The 16,058-nt window shown below is 43.4% G+C and overlaps 1 protein-coding gene across 6 annotated transcripts in view; it reads left to right on the forward strand.

The window, feature by feature from the left end:
* Positions 1-12,519, forward strand: part of TNFRSF19 (TNF receptor superfamily member 19) — a 101,198-nt gene extending 88,679 nt beyond the window's left edge. For all 6 annotated transcript variants that reach the window (XM_053311823.1, XM_053311822.1, XM_053311825.1 and 3 more), the window contains 4 exons: positions 1,089-1,214; positions 2,083-2,185; positions 5,422-5,816; positions 7,406-12,519. In XM_053311823.1, the coding sequence (XP_053167798.1) occupies positions 1,089-1,214; positions 2,083-2,185; positions 5,422-5,809 (617 nt within the window). In that variant the 3' untranslated portion in view covers positions 5,810-5,816; positions 7,406-12,519. The remainder of the gene's footprint in view (positions 1-1,088; positions 1,215-2,082; positions 2,186-5,421; positions 5,817-7,405) is intronic.
* The last annotated feature ends 3,539 nt before the right edge of the window (positions 12,520-16,058 follow it).

Consider the following 16,058-nt stretch of genomic DNA (forward strand, 5'->3'; position numbering starts at 1 on the left):
CCCGGCCGCGGGTGCAGGGAGATGGTGGCTGTGGTGGCGGGCCCGGCTGCGGAGGCGGGGAGATGGCGGCTGTGAACCCAGCCGCTGTGGCGGGGAGATGGTGGCTGCAGCGGCGGGCCCGGCCGCGGCGGTGGGGAGATGGCGGGGCGGGCTGTCCATGGCGGGGAGGCAGCAGCGGGCTGGCTGCCAGGGTGAGGAGGAGGCGGGAGAAGGGGACGGGATGGGACGGCTTGAAAGCTGGCCAGAAACGGTGGGGGAGAGGGCCGGGCGGGCGTCAGATGCTCTGGGGAAGAGGGCGCAGATGTTCTGTGCCGGGTCTGCTAGTATTACAGTAAACCTCTTCTATGAGAGAGAGAGAGAGAGAGAGAGAGAGAGAGAGAGAGAGAGAGCATCACCAACTGTAATTCAGAGCTAATTCACAAAACCTTTTCCTCACCTTGAGCAATTACATCGTAGAAGAGAAATAAACGGTGTGGAAGTTGACCATATGAATGAGTCCATCATGCACCCAGCCACTGCAGGTCTAGCAGGCTTAATAGCTTTTGCCTGGAACATAGTGTACCCATGTACCCAGATCTGTATCACAAGTTGACTGAATGAAAATTATGTTATGCTGGTAAAACAGATCAAATAATCAGTTCTACAACAACGTCATTCTGTGGGTCATGCCTCCCTGACAATCAACTAATAAAAAACCATGCTTAGAATGTTGGCTTATGGGGAAGGAAAGCAGGCAGCAAAATATTTATCATTTAGCTGTTCTAAAGTGCGTTCAGCTCTAAACTGGAATGGGAAACTACTTTGGAGTGCTGTGAAAGTAGTCTTCAGTGTTCTCTTTCCCCAAAGGTTTATTTCTGTTACCTTTCTGTTAGAGTTTCAGTCAAGGTTCTGGAGCACCCTGAAATAAATTCAAAGCAGGGATAGCTGAATGAAACGTTGTTACTCATGTTATAACAAAGCTCTTAGAATTGTTCTCTTCCGTTTTCTGAACATTCAGACATGAATATGAAACTTTAACAACAGTGATTAGAGAATATTAATAATGCAATTAAGGTAATTTAACAAAATGCAATATTTCTATTCTGAAGGGTCTATGAGATCGCAGGGTATTCACTATGAAGGCTCTGAACTATCATGTTTTGATAGACAACAACTTAATGTATATGCTCATAGAACATGCTGCCAATGCCAGCGGGACCCATCCCAGATGTGTGGTAAGTGCAATATTCCTAGGAAAGCTTTGTAGGAGCAGAAACAGTCCATGCATTAGGAGCAGAGATTCTAATTTTGGCTTTGCAGTTCAGCTACCTACTCTTCTTAGAAGCTGAACGGAATTGCTGTGACCAAACACTGCAATTCACACACAACATCGATCCCAAGAACATATGACCAAAGATGTGTAACTCTTCTCCACATGATCCTCCCTGCCCCAAAAGCAGTAGATGAGTAATGTGACTGAGGCCTATGCATGTGCAAACATGCAAGTTTGCATCACCCTTGTGCTTCCTGCAAAGTAAACAGGCAACAGTCAGAGGCTGAATCCTGCGCCTCTCTATACACTCGGCACTCACACAAGCTGGGCACTCGGGCTTGTGTGAACTAGCCCATAGTCAGTCTTAAAGAAACAAAAATAATCAGAGTTTCCAGAAAATGTGTATTTTGAAGGTTTGAAAAGACTTCTGGGGTTACATTTCTAGTATGACTTGTTAAAGTAAAGTCTGACGTCGAGGAAAGGTGTTGACTCCTGGTGACCACAGAGCCCTGTGGTTGTCTTTGGTAGTATACATGAGGGGTTTACCATTGTCATCTCCCGCACAATATGAGATGATGCCTTTCAGCATCTTCCTGCTGAGTAGTCCATAGTCTGGGAAACATACCAGCAGGGATTCGAACCGGCAACTTCTGGCTTGCTAATCAAGTCATTTCCCTGCTGCTCCATTAGGTGGACTTAGTATGACTTGTTACACTTCAGTTAATTCACAAATTATACAGCTTTAAACTAGATTTGCAAAACTGTAATGGAGTAACTCTAGATGTGCAAGGTTCATTATTTATTACTGATATCATTCTTATTTTTTTTAGGCCCAGTGCATTTGATTCCATCACTGTGCTGTGATGAGACTTGTAGTCTGGAACACAGCTGTCATAGCTGTCCTTTTCACTCTCAGGCTACCCTTCATGAAAGGTAACTGAGGCTTTTGACTTGTGCTTGAATGTCGGGTCATTTTTGCCTCAGTGGGCTAAATCGATGGGAGAACATGTAGCTGGAAAAACACACATACCAATTCAGAGGACACCGACTCGCAGGTTTTACTGAAACAAATTAAAAGCAGTTTATTCTGACATCTAAGTATCTTACACAAGAAATATTGGGGAGTGGGGGAAAGAATGTAACTTGATTAAAACAATTGGTTTCAACGCAAAATAAACTTTTATATAAATATACAGTTAAGCTGTCTCCTTCCCCTTCTCTTGCTTAGATCACTTGGAAGCTCTGCTTGTTCTCGGCAATAGACAAGGCAGTCATTCACACAATCAAAAACTGTGTTCTACCCGGGTTTGGGAGCTCTGTGTGCTCGCAGTTTTTGGTTGTGTGAAAACAAGATAGGAGGAAAACCTGGGTAGAAGTGATTGAGGCTATCGTCACGATGAGGGGGAATTGGGCTAAAGGAGCCCAGCCTGGTTTTCCCCCATCGTGAGAACCAAGGTTCTCTCCAACCTTGCTTCCATGGTTCAACAGCAACTTGCCCACCAAAGTAGTCCTCCCCTAAAATGAGGTTAGCGGAGCGAGTGTTTGGCTAACCCCGTTTTCTCGATCATGAGACGCCACGGCACGGTTCCGCACCACGGCGACTCACAAGGAGATCCCCAACTGAGAGGCTGCAACAAGGCTCCCAGCCTTGGGGGTCTCCCCAGAATGCCCAAAAAACTCGGGCAGGGACTTCTGGGAACCAGGCAGCCCCCAATCCCCACCGCCCCTATTGGTTCTGTGACGGAGCCAGTATTCGTGTGGGTGGCCAATCCAGCCACCCAGGGACAGCAGAATGCTTGTGTGCAGGAAGAGCGGATCAAGCCCTCCCTCCCAGCACAAGCCCTGCAGGCTCTCCTGTGGAGAGCCTCATGGTGTGGAAGTAATCCTGGGTAGCTTTCCCTCCAACCTTGCTTCCGCACAATCAGTTCTGCCCAGGTTTTTCTCCAACCTTGCATCCACACAACCGAAAATTGGAAGCACACACAGCTCCCAAACCCAGGTAGATCACAGTTTTTGATTGTGTGAATGAACTTGGTATTTAAAAAAACAAAATACATAGAAATAAAATTTGATATCTATGAATCTTCAAGCAAGATTCGTCTCCAATTGTAATTGCTTGCAAGTCTCGGGAAGTCTCCAGAAGTTCAAAAACAAATTAATCAAGCAAAAATAGATATTACAAAAACTTACAGCAGAAATTGAAGGACTGGTTGAAAAGGAAAAAAGCAAGAGGAGTGAAAGAGGATGCTTCTCAAAAAAGGGTTTCCATTTCCCCCATTAATCCAAAAAGAGCACATCAAAAGGCCAAAAGCTCCTTAAAATCTCAGGCCTACTGTGTATTCCAATCAAGTTACTCCAACTTTTCAGGCCCATCATTGGCTGGTTTCTCTTTTCATTGGCATTTTCATACTGAAGCTCTTCTCACAATCAGTGAGAAGAGCTTCCTTGAGGTCTGCAAGGAAAGTGGGTTTTCCCAACCCTTCCCACAGACAATTCCCTGGTGGGGGCAGATTGCCCGCCCAGATGAGCGATGGCTCTCCTGAAGGCCACCCGCACCTCTTCCAGCTGCTCTGGGGGTTGGGTGCAGGGAAGCACTGTTGTGTGGCGCCCCACCCCTGGAGCCCCAATAATGCACCACATGAGTGCCCGGTGCATTACTGGAAGCCCCCCCCCCCCGACTGAGTGGTAGTGCAACACACTAGTGGTAGTGCAACACACAATCATTTAACCCGGTGATAAGCGGCCAGCATCGCTGGGAGCCATGCAGCTCCCGGCAGTTCTCATGCACAACAGAAACCGGGCTGAGCTCCCTTAGCCCAGTTTCTGCTGTGCATGTGAATAGTCTCACTGTCTTCTATTCTCAAGTCTTCGGTTGTGTGTACCCAAGCAAGCCCAGATTGTATCAATAAGGTTCATTTTCCAGACCTTGTGATCCTCCCATGGTAGCTTCTGTTCAGCCAGCAAAGAGAGAGTCAAGGAGGCTATTCTCACGACCAGCAAAAATCAGGCTAGGAGAACCTAGCCCGATTTGTGCTGGTCGTAAGCGGGCAACCCACTTGCGAAACCCTCCCCTTAGCCCAGGTTAGCGGAGCGAGAGCTCCGCTAACTAGGGTTTCCAGATCGTGTGTTGCCACGGCGTGCCTCCACGCCACGGCAACTCATGAGGACCCCTGACCGGGGGGCTAAAAAGCAGCCTCCCGGCTCGGGGGTCTCTGCAGCATGCTCTACGTACTCACGCAGAGCATGCTGGAACTTCCAGGTGCCACGCGGCCCCCGAACTCCTAAGCCCCTGCCAGCTCCGTAACGGAGCCGGCAGTTGTGTGGGCATCCGATCTGGCCACCCAGGGCAGACTGGGCAATCGTCTGCGGGGAGAGCGGGCTAAACCCACACTCCCCGCTAACCCTGTTATGGCAGATCTCACTGATCATGAGATCGGCTATAGTTCAAACATCTGTTTTCCATACACCAGTGTTCACCAGTCCAAAAGGCAGCATTGTTCTTATTCCATCAAACTGCTGACTTGGCTGAAAATTAAAAAAAAAATGGGCTCTGAATGGTCAGTTCTTGATCCAGGCTACCTAAGATGGATCCTTTACAGGCCAAGCCTCCTCCTTGACACATCTGGGCAAAATTATCACCCGAGTTACACTGCTCATTGCTAACAATTCTCTATATTCGTTAATTTAATGCTTAATGCAGACTATTTATTCTAGTGCAGGAAAATGAAACTATAAACTGCTTTCAAATATTTTCGGCCAGCCTCATGAAAAATTAGTTTTTAAGGCAAAACCAGTACTATTTTGACACCCAAAATAAAATGTGAATGGGGACTAGTTTTTATGAACACTGACAAAATAATATAACTAACCTCTAAGTAGGCAGCTGTATTTCTTATCCCCTTTGCAAATCCTGAGAGGATAGATGCATAAAAGTACTAGGTTCTCTATTCTAACTGGGAACTTGCTTTCAGAGTGCTACTATCACCAATGAAAGTGATTTTCTTACACAATAAATGTACAGTTGTTACTCACTGTGCTTCTTACACCATTAACAACACAAGTACATTAGTCTTACTTCAGTTGACTGGAAATGCTAGTTTAGAAACTTGTTAAAGTTAACTCTTTCTTCTCATAGTTTTTGTGCGTGTGTGTTTTTTGTTGTTTTTTAGAAATTCGGATTCTGTTGGAGAAATGATTCCAGCATTCCTTGGTTCTCTTTCACATGCTACCTGTGGAGATCTTTCCGATGCTTGGCCCCTTATCCAAAATCCAGGTTGTTGTGATAGTATCTCTTTCTGCGAATCGTATCCCGAGCTAACTGGAGAAGATGAAAATTCCTTCAGTCTGGAGACTGAAAAAACAGCCATTATAGATTCAGACAATGAACAGGATCTAGGTACATTCACACCTACAAGGGCACATTTTGGGGACTTGACAGAGTCAACTGAACTTCCCCAAAAGACTTATTGTACAGCTGCTTCATTAAATGAGTTCTTAGTTGCTGAAACATCCTCAGAAACAGAGTGTGACAGAACAGCTCATTATTCCACAAACTGATGGCCAGGTAAGAACATAGCAATGAATTGCGTTGTCTAGCAGACAACATAATATAAATTAAACTGTTATTAATGTTTTCTAGTTGAAATTTGGAAATTGTTGTCCAACTGACGCAGCTACCGATTCTGACTTCTCTGTAAGATCTTACATGCTTCAGAAGCTTGATGATTTGTACTAACAGATTCCTAATGTTTTCAAACATCAGTCTGTTTCTCAATGTTTTACATCTAAACCAAAGCACAGACCAATTTCTACTAAATTTTCCCAACAAAAATTAGCAGTGCCAATTTACCCCCCGCCCAAAAAAACCTGTTTGTAAAGTTTGAAGGACTGAAGAAGCTTCACTTTCACTGATAGAATTAAATACTAAAGGGGTGATCCATTGACACCCACCTCCCCATACAGATATAGCTCCATGGAGTCTTCTTTCATCTTTCTAGATTCCATCCTGTCTTCAGGCAAACACAGATTACAGCATTCTAGTCATTATTTACAATGAGAAGCCAATGCGTACCTCTGATGCAGCAATCCAGTTTTTCTTCTCTTCCTAAGAGCCTATCTTGTGAGCTTTTCCTGCACTAGAAAAATCTACCAATGGTCTTCGAAGATGATATATTTGGCATTATCCAATCATGACTAGCTCAGAGAATTGATCTTGCTATGCACAGTTGACATTCTAGTGCAACATATTTTTGTTCTATGGTTTCTACAATATATATTCAGGTTGTGTTTTTCTGTAGTCGAGCAGAAAATTCCAAAGCTTAAGGCTCTAATTCAGTGTGTCCATGGCTTCTAGTAGCACTTTAATTGCAGAGACAGTGCATTTTGCAGCACTAGTTGTACTCAACTAATCACACCCAACAACTAGTGGCCCCAAAGCAGCGTCCTATTAGGAGTGGGTCCCTGGCCCCACAGTACTTGTTTTATTTTCAAATTGCTCTTCCTTTTACAATTACTACTTGAAATGGCTTTGCCACCATGTGAAATCTGAGTGGTAGGGTAGGGCAGGGCAATAGTTCCCAACCAGGGATTCGCCAGATATTGCTGAACTACAATTCCCAGCATCCCCATCTATAATTTGTTATGGTTGGGGATTCTGGGAGTTGTAGTTCAGCAGTATCTGGAGGAACCCTAGTTGGCAACCATTGAGGTAGAAGTTTACTGTGCTTCTCCTCCCTCAGCCTTCTGTTGCTTTGTCCAAACACGTTTGGGGTTGGGTAGGCAGGCAAGAGGGCCCTCAGCCAAATATTTGCGGCACGTGCTTGTTCCCAGTGCTAGCAACAGGAGTGAGAAGAAGCCATGAGGATTTGCAAAAACAGCTGAGGAAGCACAATGCACTTGCCATGAGGGAGGAAGGCTGAAAACATATTTTCTCTTCAGTGTTTGATTAGAATTAGAAAATGGTGAACTTCTTTCTCTACCAAAAATGTATAATTTGTATATAAGCAAAACTTACATTCCAAAGAAACTTTTGAACTAGACCAATAAAAAAGATGGAATGAGTACCCTTTGGGACTAATAAAGTAAGAATGTGCCCGGATGTAGATGCATGGATCTGTACATTTGGGTAACATCTGCCAACTTGCTTTCTTCTAGGAATCTAAAGGACCTTTCCTGTCAGCTTTTAAACTGAATGCTTCCTTGCATGCCTGTCTCCTAATGCTTGTGACTGGAATGTGGCCTGGATCTTGATGTTACAACGTTTCAGAAACAGCTGAAATAAATTGGCAGCATTTCAAAGCTCTCAAGCAGTTGCATTTGAAGCACAGCAGCTGTACAGGATAACTTCAAGGAGCAGCTTGGTAAAAGATCAAAGGCAGATCTATGCTACTCTGTCTCTTTTCTAAACAGCAAGCTTCTGTGCCTCTCAACACACAATCAAACTTTGGTGACTGATCTCACAACTAAGCAGATTATGTAAATATAACAAGCAATAGAATAGCATTTGTGTGTGTGTGTGGCTACTAACAACAGAAGCTGTGTGTCGGGTTGCCCATTATTCTGTTGGCAAAGGAAGCATTTAATAGGATTTTTCATGTAGAATGTGCCAAAAATCCAGAATTGTGGGAGAGTCCTTAAAACAAACACCAAAAAAACCCCTAAAGCTTTTATGCTTTCTTGTGGTCTTGGGAACTAAGGAATATGTTTGTTACAGTACCATGGGGCCACTGTGCGAAACAGGATGCTGGACTAGATGGGCCTTGGGCAGATCCATCAGAGCTGTTCTTATGTTCTTACCATAAACATAAATATCTGTGTGGAAAACTTGCTGTGAAATTGCAAGACAATATCATACTGCTTGTTCCATTGAGATTTATCGCTGCCAAAACATGTTAACACTAACTTCTAGTGAAATATTTCCCCATAAATGTGTGAACCATCACTTATATATTGATGTGCTAAAACTGTGGGCACTATCCAGCCAACAAATAAGCCCCACTTTATTTCATAACTCTAAAATTGATGGGAATTAAGTGCTTATCTTTTGGCTGGATTGTGCAAACGTTTGTGTTAAAGTTTGAAATGGAGGTGAAAATTAAATTAGAAAAGGTCTGCCTGATAGCTAGTGTGGTTTGAATTTCATTAATGCATTTTGTATTTGGAAAGGACAGTACTTGTATAGTATGACTCCAAAATAATGAATGTCTTTCATATTAAATTACTCCAGATGCAACATAGCACAGAAGTGTTTATGCATGCAGAAGCCAAAGGTCATTTATTTTGTCCCTTGTATGGGTACAGTATGGGACAATTGTTTGAAGACACTGGCATAATATCTTCAGTTTTCCTACATCCTCTTCATCAGATCTCTTTTCTTGTTTCAGTTCTTAACAGTATGAACAAGATTTGCATAGGATTTTTCATAAATCCAAGGAGCAATATGCAGAATTAAATAGTACTGGTATAAGGTTTTATTGCTCATATATTAACCACTCTGGAATTTTGTGGCTAATACTACCAGATTAATTTAAATCCTCTTGATTTGGTTTGCAAACTACCCCTTATCTAGTCATCTGGAGTAAATATAAATTGCTTCCAGGTGACTAGGCTGATCCAGTTTTTCCTTTGCAGCTTGTCTTCATCCTGAGTCTGGCTATAAAATAAAATCCCTTCCACACACATAATCCGATACCAAGTGAGTTTTTCAGTATCCATACAGAATGATTGAGTCACCACTTTCACTTTTATCCTGCTTTGTTTTACAAATAGCTGCTTTTGAATTGTGTTTTGCATCTCGTTGAGAGCCTTCCACAGTTGTCTGGATCTTCTTGACTATCTAAACATAGTTTAGATTATCTGTACTGTGGAATTCTTCCCTTCCGTTTACTTTCTCCTGCATGCCCTCAGGCTGAGTCGTTTGGAATCCGGAAGGTTTGTTCATTCTTTTGTGGTTGTAGCTCTTTCTCTTTTGAAATGGAAAGGCCTCAGAAATTCTTTTGGGATGCAGTTTATTTCCAAGCTCTTTGTTTCTATTCATGTTTACTTGGAAGAGAGACTCACTGAGTTCAGTGCGATTATTTGTAAGTGGGCTACAATCCTGTGCACACCTTAAACTAGTTTCCTATGTTAGCAAACACCAATGAAAACAGAGAAACTGGGGAAAAAAACATGCATAAGAACAGGTTGTGTGTGTCCATTTGGGCAAAACAGGGATTCTCCTTACCACCCTGCCCCTGTTTATGACTTCTTAGGGGAGAAAATGGGAAATTCTTTCTTTGACATTTCCTCAAGCTAGAAATATTTCCCCCTTTTCCCTTTCTTCCATAATAGAAACTGCCCTGAGTACTACAGTAGCTATGTACCTCAATTAAAAAGTCTTGTGGTGGTGCCTGCACATGTAAAAATATATTGATTTTTTTTTTAAATAAACTTGCTTTAGTACAAGTAAAAATAAAACATGGATCCTGTGAGGTTGCCAAGGGAGAATAAGGCTTGATTAAGGGCTGAAGAAATAGAGTTGTTAGTTATATCGTCTGGGTGCAGAGCAGACCCAATAGATTTTGCTGGAACGATTTTTTATTTTCACATTCACAGCGCTGAGTATGTCCTGCTGTGCTCTTTTTCTCATCACACTGGGGAAAGATACCCTGTTCTGCCCCCCCAATATGCTGGATACAGCAGGGATCTTCACTGCCCTTCTCCATCCTCCCCACCCTGCCGCAATGTCCTGTTATATACACTGAGGTCATTCACACAGTCAAAAACTGTGTTCTGGGTAGCTTTTCCTCCTACGTTGCTCCCACACAACGAGGCTATTCACACAAGTGAGAAAAACTGGGCTGAGAGAGCTCAGCCCCGTTTTGCTCACTTGTGTGAACCACTGGGATCTCGCCAGAGGCAAACCTGCCTATGTAGCCTCCTCATTAAATGAGTTTAAGGGAGTGAGTGTTCCCTTACCCTCATTTTTTGATCGTGTGTCTTCTCACAGTCACAGCGGGCACACTCGGGTGGAGGGGGGCTCTCAGTAATGCACTGCCCGGGGGTAGGGTGCTGCACGGTGGTACTTCCCTGTGCCCAACCCCCGGAGCACCCAAGCAAGGTGCAGGAGCACCACAGGGAAACTGCCACTGCAGGGCGGCCCAGAGACCAACAGAGGGGGGAAAGTAAGGTTAACCCTCCTTCCCTGCAGTTAGCCCCAAAGTTCTTCTCACTGATCGTGAGAAGAGCTTCGCTCATTTCTACCCAAGTTTCCCTCCTACCTTGCTTCCACACAACCAAAAATTGGGAGCACACCCAGCTCCCAAGCCCAGACAGAACAGAGATTTTGATTGTGTGATCATTTTGATTGTGTGATCACCTCATCGTTTCCTTACTGACAGCTAATGTGTACAGAGAAGGAAGATTTGGTAAGTGAAGGGGATGCTGTGTTATCTCTCTTGAGTAATGAAGCAAGAAGAGTAAAACAGAGTACATGTAGCAGGGTAAGTTGAGGCAGTAGAACCACAATGACTTCCCCACTCTCACTCATTCCCCAGACAGCCCTCTGTACATCCACTTTACCTGCTTTCTATGCAGCAAGTGGTTTAGTTCCCATCTATCGGTATAGAGAGAAGGGCAGTATAGAAATCGAAATAATAATATCTGGCTGAGCCAACCAATCCATTTTCCACACAGCTGCTGGGACTTGCTGGAAGCCTTCCCTCCAAGGGAATAAATTCACAGCTGCTGGGCTCTTCAGAATGGCTGCCCTTCCCTAAATTCAACTGGGCAGAGGTACTCCCTTGTCAGTTTCCAATTGCTCTGCTAGTTTTGTTTCCACCAACTCCCCTTTTGCCTGCCATGCAGATTCAGAAGCCTATGACATTTTTATGGTTTCTACTGTCATGACATGACCCTTGGCCTAGATTCCATTTTAGCTGGTTTGTTCTTCAGTGTTCTTTGGTTCCCACGGCTATTGCAGTCATCCCCGGATTGCCTTTGATTCTGAGTATGCACACTGATGGCTGAAGCCAAGTCCTGATATCATGCTAGCAAGTGTGGGTTTTTTAAATTTTCTGCCTCCTATTCCTTGGCTAACCTCTAAGCATGGAATTTCCTATCAAACTCTGAACCAACCACTTGTATCCAGAGGAAGTATTTAATCTGATTATGAGATCAGTTACTGGCATGTAACTGGCCATATTCGTTACTAGCAGAATACAAATATACTGGTGTTAAAAAGTGACAGCCTCATCAGCAAACCAAGAGAGTCAAAGGACACTGTCACCCAAGAAGCATGAACCCCACTGACATCCATGGAACAGTAGCATTCATGCACAGCTTCCATTTACTGCTTACACAAGACTTCTAGTGATTTGTGTCTGAACAATTTACCTTTCAGCTGATCAGTACCCTTGAAAACAGGACTTTAATTAAGAATATAAGAACAGCCTTGCTGGATGAGACGATCAAGTCAAGCATCCTGGTTCTAGAAGCAGCTGTCCAGGTTTCTTAACTGTCCATTAGCTTTCCATATTTGTATAGACAGTGGAATGAGTGTCATCTTTACTGAACAAGTGCATTAGAATTATAAATTAAAGGGTTGTGTCACAACCCTGTGCACACTTACAGTTAGTAACTCAGTGGGATTTACTTCCAAGTCACTAACAGGATTAGACTTCTTACATTAAAATTCTTGTTAGAAAATTCATGTTTTTATACACTACACTACAAAAACACAGCAAATGTGTATCCTTTTTGCGTGAAGAACTATATATTTGTGTACACTTTGTAAATTTTAAAAAAATCCAACATGCATTTCAGTATTCTGCAGATCTGTTGATAGAATATACATAGAGACTACTGTTTACTTATGAAAACTGCTTTCAAAGAGATTATGGTTACACATGTTGTCTTTCTCCCCCGAGAAGTATGTTTCCCATTGAAATTTACACATTGTATGATTAGGTTTTGCCACCAGCTACATACAAAGCTCAGCTGTTAAACATGCAGCAAGAGCCAGTCCTTTAAAATTTGTATATTGTGTAAATACGGTTTTCAAAATGTTTGATTTAACCAAATTGGTCTTGATTATGTTGCCTAGGGCAAGCAATGTTGTATATTCCAGTAGAAAACATACACACATTTTTAGCCAATCTGCTTGTAGGCAAAATGTTTTCCAATATTATTTTTCATGCAGGAATTCAGAGGACAAAACCTGTAAATTACAACCTTGTGTACATTTTTTATATATTTTTCTATTTGTTAATAAATAGCTTTTGAAATATTAAGGCTATATGTGCATCTGTGTTTCAAAGTATATATCTTCACCTAAATAATGATGGGATGACTCAGCGCACCAACACACACACACACACACACACACACACACACACTGGTCTTGTGGTAGCAAGCATGACTTGTCCCCTTAGCTAAGCAGGGTCTGCCCTGGTTATATATGAATGGGAGACTAGAAGTGTGAGCACTGTAAGATGTTCCCCTCAGGGGATGGAGCTGCTCTGGGATGAGCAGAAGGTTCCAAGTTCCCACCCTGGCAGCATCTCCAAGATAGGGCTGAAAGAGAGACTGTCCTGCCTGCAACCTTGGAGAAGCCACTGCAAGACTGTGAGGACAATACTGAGCTAGATAGACCAATGGTCTGACTGAGTATATGACAGCTTCCTATGACCGCCCCCCCCCCCGCCCCGCCACACACACACAGGCTGGAAGTGTCAGTGAACATTCAGATGCAACTTTGGCTGAACATTTGAAGCAACTCCTTTTATAGTTTGGCAGACATGAATCTGCAACTGGGATCCTGTGCTGGGAACTTAAAGATCCTAAATCCTTGATATTTGCCTGGGGACTCAAGGATACAAAAGCAATGCAGATAAAACATGGTGGGTTTTTTTCCTATTTCTGTCAGATGGACTCTGCCACCTATTTTAATCCTATGATTTCTCCAAGTTGCCTCTATGATACAGTGTAGTGCAGTGCAGTGGACAGAACATTGGACTAGGACCAGGGAACCCAGTTCAAATCCCCACAAAGCTCACTGTGTGACCTTGGGTTAATTGTTCTCTTAACCAAACCTACCTCCCAGTGTTATTGTAAATATAAACTTATTGGCAGGGTGGGGTGCAGGGAGGAATGTGACTCAAAACCCTGAGCTCCTTGGGGAAGGGCAAGATATAAATGAAATAAACTGGTAAATCAGCCTAGGGGGTCATGTTCCTTTCAGAGATCAAGTGTACTACCGTTTGAGTTTTAGAGAATAATTTAAAGGTAGTTCTGTCCATACCTTAAGGAACACTCCCATCATATGAGCCCCTCTCTCCACTGAAGATCTCCTTCTTGAGGGCCTTCATTTAGATAGGTATCTAGTAAAAAGACATACTGGCTCTGAAATTGCTGAACTCCCTCCATCCTAAGTATGTCTCATAGCAGTAATCCAAAGATTATTATTTGAAGTAGCTGTGTTTTCAGATTATGCATGTATGCAGTTATGCAGCTCTTTTTTGCAGGGAAGAGCCCCTGGTGGTGCAGTGGTAAAACTGCTGCCCTGTAACCAGAAGGTTGCAAGTTCGATCCTGACCAGGGGCTCAAGGTTGACTCAGCCTTCCATCCTTCCGAGGTCGGTAAAATGAGTACCCAGAATGTTGGGGGCAATATGCTAAATCATTGTAAACCGCTTAGAGAGCTCTGGCTATAGAGCGGTATATAAATGTAAGTGCTATTGCTATTGCTATTCCCAGAAACAAGATCACTTCAGGGTTAGACCATACATGCATGTTCATGGCATAATGACTGCAACATCAACTGATGGCTTGCATATCTAAAGCAGCCATCATAGAGAAAACATAAAGCAGAGGCGGCATCTCTGCTTGCATTGCCTCAAGCAATAATTTGCACTCTATAAATACGAAGTTCTCAAATAGTTATTTTCAAATAGAATAATAACTGCTATTTCTGTACACAGTTGAGCAAATTGTTAACAGGATACTTGCTGTCCAATATGGGTTCAGAATAGTTGAAATTTCTCCTTTGTTGCGGGCACTTTGAAGTCTTTAACTTTGCATCCTATGAAGTCTCTCCAAGCAATATCTCCTGTGGGTTAAATTAATCTTCCCTTCCTCCTCTTCCTCTCTGGCCCTTACAACTGCAGTTTAGGTTACCACCTGAAGCACATTCCAGTCCAGACACTGCTTTTTAAAAAGAGAGGCAAAAACAAAGACCCCTTATTGAAGCTAGTGTGTGCCCTTTACAAGAGAATGTGACTGGTATACTTGCATAACAAAGGAGCACAATGCAGACTCTGTGTTAGCAGGGTGCAATTTAATCCATCCTTGGTTTAGGCATGAGTGTTGGCAAACTGTCCTTGGCCTTTGCAGCACATAGGAGCCCTTTTGATCACAGCCTGCGATGTAGCCCCTTCCATGGAATGAAAGAGTTGCAGGTGGGTTTGCCAGCAGTACTGCTGCTGTTCGCATCAGAGGATGAATCAGGTGCTTTTAATGTATTTTGTGCATGGACAAAATCACTCATATTCAGGCCAAGTGGGATTCTACAATTAGAGCAAAGTAGTTATGGAGGTATCCAGCAACTCCTCTTATGTGGTTAGACTGGATCACTTTCAACTTGTGTCTTCTCAGGATGTGGAAAAGCTGCTTCAGACTGTGCATCCTGCCACCTGTTCTCTTGACTCTTGCCCAACTTGGTTTATTTTATCTAACAATCAGATTATCAGAGAGGGTCTGGTAAACATAAATGCTTCTCTGAGGGAGGGTAGGATGCCTCCTTGTCTTGAGGAGGCGATCATTAAACCATACTTGTAAAAACCTACATTGGACCCTTCAGAGTTAGGCAGCTATAAGCCTGTCTCTAATCTCCTGTGGTTAGGCAAGATGATTGAGAGGGTGATGGCCTCTCAGCTCCAGGCAGTCTTGGAGGAAACTAATTATCTAGACCCATTTCAAACTCACTTCCGAGCAGGCTACAGGGTTGACACAGCCTTGGTCAACCTGATGGATGATCTCCAATTAGCTGTCGACAGAGGGAATGTGACTCTGCTGATCCTTTTGGATCTCTTGGCAGCTTCTGATACCATCAACCATGGTATCCTTCTGGGTTGCCTGAGGAAGATGGGATTGGGTGGAATTGTTTTACAGTGGTTCCATTCCTACCTCTCAGGTGGATTCCAGATGGTGTCATTTGGAGACTGTTGCTCTGTAAAACAAAAGTTACTGCTCCATACTGTCTCCAGTGCTCTTTAACATCTACATGAAGCCACTGGTGATTGATTATCAGGAGATTGGGTGCAGGGTGTTATCAATATGCAGATAACACCCAAATCTATTTATCCATTTCAACAATATTTCTCCATATCCACTTCCTCAGAAAATGGCATAACTTCCCTAAATGCCTGCCTGGTGGTAGTAATGGGCTGGATGAGGGATAACAAACTAAGGCTGAATTCAAATAAGGCTGAGGTACCAATTGTGGGGGTTCAGGACCCGAGAGATGGTTTAGAAGATCTGCCTGCTCCGGATGGGGTTACTCTCCACACAAAAGAACAAGCACATAGCTTGAATGCTCCTGAATCCAAAACTCTCTCTGGTTTCTCAGGTTGAGGCAGTGGCCAGGAGCACTTTTTATCAGCTTCGACTGATATGTCAGCTGTGCCCAGCTTAAAACAGTGGTACATATGCTGGTAACCTCCAGGCTTGACCACTGCAATGAACTCTACATGGGGCTACCATTGTACATGGTCTGGAAATTACAAGTGGTACAGAATGTGACGGCAGACTGGCCTCTGGGACAAGCCATTACA

Source organism: Hemicordylus capensis, chromosome 3 (assembly GCF_027244095.1).
Source record: "Hemicordylus capensis ecotype Gifberg chromosome 3, rHemCap1.1.pri, whole genome shotgun sequence".
NCBI lineage: Eukaryota > Metazoa > Chordata > Lepidosauria > Squamata > Cordylidae > Hemicordylus > Hemicordylus capensis.